The 9376-nt window shown below is 37.7% G+C and overlaps 1 protein-coding gene across 1 annotated transcript; it reads right to left on the bottom strand.

Annotated features, from left to right (window-relative positions):
- Positions 1 to 1529: 1529 nt before the first annotated feature.
- Positions 1530 to 4088, bottom strand: LOC121394483 (histamine H3 receptor-like). The gene is made up of 3 exons (XM_041565642.1): positions 3845 to 4088; positions 3071 to 3237; positions 1530 to 2282 (listed from the first exon to the last, which is right to left on the bottom strand). The coding sequence occupies exons 1-3, from the start codon at positions 4086 to 4088 to the stop codon at positions 1530 to 1532; spliced, it is 1164 nt and encodes a 387-aa protein (XP_041421576.1).
- Positions 4089 to 9376: the final 5288 nt, after the last annotated feature.

Below are 9376 nucleotides of genomic sequence, written 5' to 3'. Positions count from 1 at the left end.
AACCACTACAGCCCTTTACCCACCTTACCCAGTGACACAAATAAACTTCATTAGATTGATCTAATGGTCATCTTTAACCTTTCAAAAACCAACAATATCAGTATGACTCCAACATCAATTAATTGCTAAATAAGTAGGTGAACTTACATATCAATTCAGTGTGAATGGAGCACCTGCTTACAGATGGCAAGCGCAACATTATGTAGAATATCACACATACTCAGATATCATATAGTAGTACAGGTATGGATATGTTTTCCAGAATGCCTGGGACCTGGGTCTTTCCAGATAGTAGATCTCTGTAATTTGGATCTTCATACATTTAGGGGCCTTTTTATCAACAGACTCATTTTCAGGGTTTTAGTGGTTTTTGAAACCATGACTGAGCAGATTTGGGGAGATTAGTTGCCCCAGCGACAAATCTCCTCTTCTTCAGGGTGACGATCTCCCCGAACTGCCTTCCCCCTGCCCTCCGCCGGCTAAAATGAAAATCTACTGCCGCAATGCATGCGCGGCGCTTCATTTTCCAAAGTCGTCCGAAGTTTCCTCGTTCCTCATAGCCAGCGGAGGGCAGGGGGAAGGCAGTTCGGGGAGATTGTCACCCTGAAAAAGAGGAGATTTGTCGCTGGTGCGACTAATCTCCCCGAATCTGCTTGTGTGGCCAGACCCTTAAACTACAAATGTCATGAGATTTATTAAAAAATATGAATATAAAAATATGAATGGAAAATTATACTGAACTCTGTGCTAAAAAATCCAAATACCTCGAAAACCTCTAATCATTTTTTTTTAGACAATTCCTAGCGGAAAAAATCTTAAAACCTCTAAAAATCCAAATTGATTTAAAGTGGTCCATAAAGACCAGTGCAGCTCCCATTGACTTCTATAGGACCTTAATAACTTTTATTTAATTCTGAACTTTCTTGATAATGAATACCAGATCCTATACCTGTAGTACTTTATTATATACACAAAAATATTCTGGCCTCCAGAGTGATTATTAGAGTCAATGTCAATGTTGATCCAAACTTACTGGTGCTCTGTGATCATCAGATATCAGTTACTATGATTGTCAAAATAATTAAAGATGTTTTTAATTCCCATCAACAAACCTCACAGAGAAAGTATTATCATTAGCTCTTTAATCACACAATGGTAAAAAAAAAAACACAGTGTCATATACTATATATTTTAATGTCTGACTGATACAGGTATTGGACCTGTTATCCAGAATGCTCGGGACCTGGGGTTTTCCAGATAAGGAATCTTCCATAATTTGGATCTCCATATTTTAAATCTACTAGTAAATCATTTATACATTAAATAAACCCAACAGGCTGGTTTTGCTTCCAATAAGGATTAAATATATTACGTAGTTTGGATCAAGAACAAGGTACAGTTTTATTATCACAGAGAGAAAGAAAATCATTTTTGCTTATAATGAAGTCTATGGGAGATGGCCTTTCCGTAATTCGGAGCTTTCAGGATAACGGGTTTCCAGATAATGGATCCCATACCTGTATTAAGATTTAACTTAGGAAACTTTTAAGACACTTTTGAAATAGCAGTTTGAAAGCCTTTCTAAAACTCTTGTGGCACATGGGATATAGAATTGGATTAATAGCAGAATTACTTAATAACAACCAAATACATATTTCGTACCAGAGGGAACCAATGCAATACCCATGGCAGGCAGCACGAATACTCACAAGGAATGAATATGGAGCCCAGCAAACAGCAAAAACTGAAACCAAAATGGCAAGAGATTTAGCAACTTTCTTGTCACGGTTTAGTTTCATCACACTGACATTGCCTTTGGTGGGTATGTTAGAACTTTGTGTGATAGAGACATCACCCCTCTTATTTACTGGAGATTTACATTCCTCTTCCATTCCCCTTTCCTTTGTCTTACTTGATTGGGGAGAAGATAGAACAGTGTTAGTGGCTATAATATAAGGACTTCCATCTGTTGCCTCTGATATTTCACATGAGGAGCTTTTCAATTTCTTTCTGTTGCGTTTCTGAATGTTCCAGTAGATTCGCAAATTTAGGAGTGAAATACTGATCATTGGAAAAACAAAATCCATAGAGGAAGCACCAATAAGAAAATACCATGTGCCAAGGAACCCAGCCGAACAAGTGTATGGAGGAACATTATTTGTACCAGCGATAATCTCCCAGAAAATAATCGCTGGCCCATAGATGACGAAGGAAATTATCCAAACTAAAGCCATTTTAAAAACAGTTTGACTGTGTCTTTTTTGTACAGAACGATGTAAAACCTGTAAGAGAAAAAAAATCTGTATCTTTATGTTTTAACTATGAAAAATAAAATATTATTAAAATGACATAAGATGCAATAGCTAGTAAAGATATGAGGTCACATGTTTGTCCACAAGTGCAGTGGGCAAAGTGCAATTTAATGTACAATTGGGATGTTTTTCTTCCCATAATTCAGTGTGTTCTTCCCAGAAGTCATGCATCATTGCTGTTGCAAAGCAGCTTGACACAATAGCGCTGTGCCTACCGCAATTACGCCTAATTGTAACATTTATTTTATGCAGGGACTACAAAATTTCAGATATTTCCTAGGAAAACATTTTTTTTTTTAACAAAAATGCTTTATTGTCATATCCACAAAAGCATCATATATAACATAGTCATGATATCTGTGGAATATCACATACAATGTCCAGCACTGCAATATTGCTACGCATTGTGAACAATAAACAGTAAATCTCTCATAATTGTGTCTCCTCAATATGTGTGTCGTCTCCATAAGTTGTCTAAAGTGACTGGGTAGCCGCATAAAAAAAGAAGAAGAAAAAAAGGGGGGGAAAGAAAAAGAGGGCCATATAAGCAGGGAGGACCTAGGATGATTCTTCCTCGTGTGATTTAGCGATATATTGCTGCCATGGTAGCCAAATTTTATCGTGCAAGTCCCTTTTGTCTTCTAGGGTAGCTGCCATCTCTTAGCTGTTCAATGGAGGTAAGTAGGGCAATGAAATCAGTATGCGCATAACCAGTGTTAAGCTTCCATTTTCTGGCAATGAGACTAAAAAGTACTTACCGCCTTGGTCACCGAAAGAAATCTGTCATAGCTGATAAGTGCAACGCTATAGGCAGACGCAGTTGTTGTTGTGTAATTAACAATGAGCCACATTTTGCAGAGAAATCCTCCAAGCATCCATTTCCCAGTGAAAATATATGGCATATACACAGGAATTGTAATTGCACCTAGTAAACAACATGTAGATTTTACAGACACAAAATTCAAAAACCAAACTGTGCATATTTTCTGTGTGTATTTTTGTGTGCAACTGCCTTCCTGTGAGTGTATGGATGGAAATGTATATAAATACAGAAGGAAAAGAAGATATGTAGTTTGCATTAATATTTTTAGGGGCTTTTGCAATTTTAGGCACAGTTATATAAAGTGTATGACTACTGTATTACTGCTAAGCTCGTGTAGCTAATTTTGAAATATTGAACTGTGGCTATATTGTATTTTCCCCACTGAGCAGATAAATCTCTGTCACTTTACAAGAGGGAAAGATTTGTTAACAGGTTGCTAGTGTCAGTGTACAGGTATAAACAAGTGCACTTACAATGTAGCTCACTGAGTAGGAGAGCAGTATTTGTTATATCGAAATGTTGCCACTGAGTTCCATAAAGTGCTGAAATGATCCCCTCTAAACCTTTCTGCAGCTACGTGTACCCCTGAAATGCAACCCCCTCCACATACTTGTGTCAGAAGGATTATTCATAAAGAATTGTCCATGGAAAATATTTATGAAATTATAATTCAGATTAAGTTCTAGCGTTATTGATAGTATTCACTTACCTACAAAAAAATCGCAAATAGCCAAATTGAGAAGAAAGAAGTTAGATTGATTTCTTAGTCCTTTGTCCACAAAGAAAGCCAACATAACAATACTGTTGCCTAGAACTATGAGTGAAATAAGAAATGATATCAGTATTATAAGCAATATATTTAGACTTTCTGGAAACTGATTTTCCAGGCCGCTTGTCTCAAAGGCTGTTGAAAAATTACCTGTAGCGGCTTTAGTTTCTCTGAACAGTTTCATTTTGTATATACTTCATCTATATATACTGTCACTGAATTATTCAAACTGCACCAAACTCAGATAATGTAGTTATTTTGCATCTATAATTCTCTTTTCCCACCTAAACCAACAAACTGAGCTGTTTCACCCTATATATAGTTAGTTGTATAGAGTTTAGAGTCCTTGAGGGGTGGTTATATATGTATAAAAGCTAAAACAATAATCAGTAAGCCCCAGGACATATCATTTCAGAAAGCAATCATTTCAATTTCTCTAATAAATCGTTGGCTTCCCTGAGGGCAGACTGCAATGGCACAGATTTCATTGTAAGTAAAGTGCATCAATTAATATTTCTAGACCCATGCATAATTGATCCCACCGCTGGTTGTTGTTTTTTCTTGATCCCGGACCATATAAGATATTAGCTAGTGGTTTAAACAAGGTTTTCTCTCCTAAGGTTGTTTTACCTTCAACCAATCTATTATATCCTGTGGCATGTACTGCTGCTGTCTATCCTTGGTTCCTGAAGAAGAGCTGTAGGATATAGTTGATAAAAATATAGAAATGATATCCTGAACACGTCTCAAATATCTAAAAATAATGAAACCGAGCTACGACCGTTCAGAGAACACTGTAGAACCTGTGGAATATAAAGTGTGAAGACTGAAAAGGTGTAAATTAATTTACCTACTAGGTGTATGTTTGACTCCATTTTAGATCTTGGATTTTATGATAGAGAAGAAAAATTTACACACAAAAAACCCAGGTCAATAATTACAAATATAACTCCTAATTTTCCTACTGCAGGTGGCTTACCCTAATCCTGTTTCTCCAATGACTAGGGCAGAATAATAGAGCAATTTCTCTGAAATTTCTCCATATGACCTACAAATAATAGGAGGGAATACTTGCTTGCAAACATTAGCGACCATTTTTACATCCTTTTTGACTGATTAAAGATCTCAATAACTTCATTGCAAAGTTTGAGAACAAATAGCTTTTGCAAAAATTCACAGTGTACTGTATGTAATTAATTTCCAAGCAAAAAGTCTTTTTAGCGACAAAATATTTAACAAAACTCCAGAACAGCTAAATGGAAATCAGCCACTATACCATCAATTGTGGAGGTCCATAGGAAACTTGTTACAAACATGTCCTTTGAGAGTATCATTGCTCATATCTGTCAAACATAACTGTATGACTAGACTAATGCTTTTATAATGCCAAAAATGGCGAGCTAACAAGTACATTTTGAAAAATAGTCAAAGGTAGAACTGTTGGTTTTATATGGTGTTTGTTTATTTTTGTAATGTTAAGATTTTTACAGTACTCAACCAGACTATGGATAACATACTATAATAATGATGCATCTACTTATTACGTCCCTGTAATTTGTGAAAGGGACACACTTTGCTTGTGCCCACTAAAAAGCAATATTAATATGCATTTGATGTAACCTTAAAAATATCCAATAAAAATTGAAGTTATAAAAACAAAGATCTCCAACTGCTGCTGGACATTATCTGAATTAATATATATATACTGTATATGTTGGGAAACAACAGACAGAGATTGTTCCAGTGGATGTCACTTAATGCAGGGAGGGTCTATTGTTGCTTAGCAATGTGATGTCATGTTTGACCTGTAACCCTGTGTGTTTTTCTTCTTCCTCTTCCTGTGTATGCTCTCTATGAAAAGTTCCTGTTGCACACATGTTATTCTGAGTTCTATAAAGCAAACATGCAGCTCAGATCAGCTCTCTGCTAACAATATATATATATATATATTGTTTTTAAATGTTATATGTATCAATTTGTTTGTGATATTAAGAGGAAACCATGATAAGGAGAACCTATGACACCAGGGACTAGTACCTCTGATAATTGCTAGATGACAGTCTAGTTATCTAGCATCTCATAGGTAGGCCAGATAATGCTAGGGCATCTTTTGTTGAGCTCATTTTATTTGGTATAAATTGGGATTAGGCCAGCTAGCTGAGCAGCTGAGGTTCCAACCAGGAATCCATCACTTTACACACAGAGTTTATGCACCTCTTCTTACAAGCCCCAAATGAATGTGTCAGTTAATGTCAGTTAATAGAGTATTTTCCCTTTATTAGTAAACAATTTCCAACTCCTGACAGGGTCAGTATATGCTTAAGATAATAACTTACCATCTTGACCCTTTTGTTTAATAAAGGGTATACATCTGAGGCCTAGTAAGGCCTCACCTTAAGTATCCAGTGCAGTTTTGTGTAACAGTCTTTAGTAAGGATAATAGTGAGCTGGAAATAGATGTGCGACTAAAATGGCAATAGGAATGGAAAGTAAATAAATAGACAAAAAAAGGAATTGTGAAAGTCATAAAGAACCCAACATAAATAAACATAGATGAACTTGGTAATAGTTTGCATCAAACAATGTAACCAAATGAACAGAGATATTTGCATAAAGGGGCAGATTTATTAAGGGCCGAAATTTTCATATTTTTTTATTGTCAAAACTGTCAAATTCTACTAGGGAATTATCCAAACTTGATTAGAGTTTTGAATTTGATTTTCGAGATTTATCATACTGGCCTGAATTTGACTATTGTCCACCTAAAACCTGCCGAATTTCTGTATAAATCAATGGGAGATGTCCAGTGAGCAATTTGGAAATTTGGAGATGTTTGCAGGCTTCCTGACATTCGAGTTTTTCGGAGAAAAAACTTGAATCAATTTTGATCAAATTAGATTCAAATTCGATTCTAGTTTTAGACTAGGTAAAATTCATCCGAGTTTAAGATATTCGCTTTTTAAAATAAATAATGGAATATTTGAATTTCGAGTAAAATCAAATTCATGTGAGTTAAAAAAATATGTTGATAATTGTGCCTCTAACGGGGGAATGTAATAAAAATCGCTAATGGAAAAAATATTCGCAATGCGAAAAGTTATGCCTTTGCGCGAACAAATTTTGCTTTGTGCGAATTTAATATAGCTTTTGCGAGCCTGGAAACTGTTTAGCGACCACTTCCGACAGTGAAAGACCGTTTGCGAATTTTATAGTTTGCGCCAATGCGCAGTCAATGTAATAAAACTTCTTACTGAAAAAGTTGTTATGTTTGCTCCAAAATATTACGACACCTTCAAGCACTTCTTATGAGTGCGCAATTAAAATTCGCAATGCGCAATTAAAATTCGCAATGCAATAACAGTTTAAGGAACAATATTACATTGCGAGATGTGGATTTTTAGTCTTATTGGTGCGAATTGTTTTGCTCTTTGTGACTTTTATTACATTCCCCTGTAAGTGTGTTCAGCAGAGCAGGATATGGCATATGATTATATAAGGATCTTTACAACCCAAGTGTCAGCCATGGTTCCTATATGCACACAACATTATTTTTGTTTGATTAAGTTTTGTTCAGACTCTCAGCCTTGCAACCTTCCAGACACGATGCATCAATCCTTGTGTTGTGTTGTTTATTCAGCAATAAATAATAAGCAGCTAGTCTGCATTTGGTGCTCTCCTCATTCATTGGTACATTTTTTATGTGTGATTCTTTATGATTTTCACATTCCCTTTTGTTGTCTATTTAATTTCTTCCTGATGTAATGGTAGCTTACCCTGGTGGTCTAGTGGTGGGCGGGGACGCCCGCCACGCCTCCGGAGGGGACGCCCTGCTGCGTGATTGTTCATCCTTTGGTGCTGGTCTTTCCTATGGCGTGTGTGGTGCTCACTTCCGGGTTTTACGCGCGAGCGCTGTAATGTCATTGCACATTGGCGCTTAATTCAAAAGTATATAAAGGGACTTTTGTATGAAACTTATTGCTCGTTGTAGGTCTAACGTATTTATGTTCCCGGGTGCTTATTGTTTGTGAATCCTGCTTGTTATACTGGTATTGACCCTTGCCTGCCTGCTTGACTATTCTGAACTCTGCAATCCTGATCCCTGTCTGTCTGACCTTGCCTGAACTCAGCCTGTACTGACCTGGCCTGTCTGACTAGGCTATTCTGTTGGTTCCTCCTGAGGTGTGTGGCCTTCCATCCAAAATCCTTGGTAAACAATTGCGTCCCTTTGCTCATTCAGAACTCTTGCTAGGCTCCTCTCTTATTAAGACCTGGCAGTATTTGATTAGCTGATGACTCCCCCCGGAGTGCTACAGGCAGAAGCGGAGCCGAGACCAGGGAGCCTAGCACTAGCACTCCTAGCACTGGATGGGGTGCCGATAGTGACACCTGATCAGTTTTAGTAATGTACATGGGCTTCTGACATCACCATAACACATTGTGGCGCCAAAACTCACACTGGGGTATTTAAGATGAGGTTTGTACATAAGGTGGCATCTCGATAAAGGCCTGAATAAGTGACCAAAATGGGTTTTTCTTGCACAAGGAAACACAAAAGGAAACACAACACAAAAGGTAAAAGGGTTAACTTTCCCTCTCAGCAGCTGAGGTTAGAGGTGATATTGTCTATAAAGGGGTGTGCTCCCACACCTATGGGCTGTCTTGTGAGACACGGGTCTGGAAATAACAACACCTCCTGTCCTCCTAGATTAGGAACCACTCTTTGTAAAAAAGGCATACTTTATTTAACATCATGATAGCCTCAAAAATAGACCAAACATAGTTTTAAAACACTTACCCCCTTATGTAATTGTAACCCTTTCGAATCCCCTTTGTCGGTGTTACACTCCACTTATGGCAGTTACTTGATGGCACGGGACATACCTGAGCCACTCTGCAGTGGTATGGGGAGAGACTGGGTACCTGGTACTTACTAGCGCAGTGCCTCCACCTAGTGGGATCCAGGAATGCACCTACGGGTGCCCCCACTAGAAATACAGTAATAATACACACACAGTATTGGTTAAACTGAATAATGGTTTATCTAAAATAAATGGGCAACTAGTACATACAGCACTCCTAACTGGTGGCAATAGGGCCTCACTAACTAGCTTGCTATCGCAATCTGTCTAGCTAACTAACAGGGCAAAGTCCGTTAATGTCCTTTTAATATAAACAGTCTGTTTATCTTCAGTGCTCTTTAGGGTACTGTCCCTTTAAACAGGATACTAACACAAATCCTCTAGAGCTTTCTTCAGGTGAGTCCAGCACAGTCAGGCATACAGTGCAACTACCAGCCCCTTTGGATTCTCAGATAGGAATCTACTGCTGGTTGTTCCTCCAGTCTGTATTCCTTTCACACTCTCTGTCTTTCCAGGCACAGTATGTGGCTTCCCTGTGCCAGCCCGATCCAAATGAATACTTTTAGTGCAGCCAGCAGCTCTCTGGCCTCTTTCTCTGTCCACCATGTGGCTT

This window comes from Xenopus laevis, chromosome 6L (assembly GCF_017654675.1).
Source record: "Xenopus laevis strain J_2021 chromosome 6L, Xenopus_laevis_v10.1, whole genome shotgun sequence".
Classification (NCBI taxonomy): Eukaryota; Metazoa; Chordata; class Amphibia; order Anura; family Pipidae; genus Xenopus; species Xenopus laevis.
The sequence above is the reverse complement of the archived record's forward strand: the minus strand, read 5'-3'. Positions and strand labels throughout refer to the sequence as shown.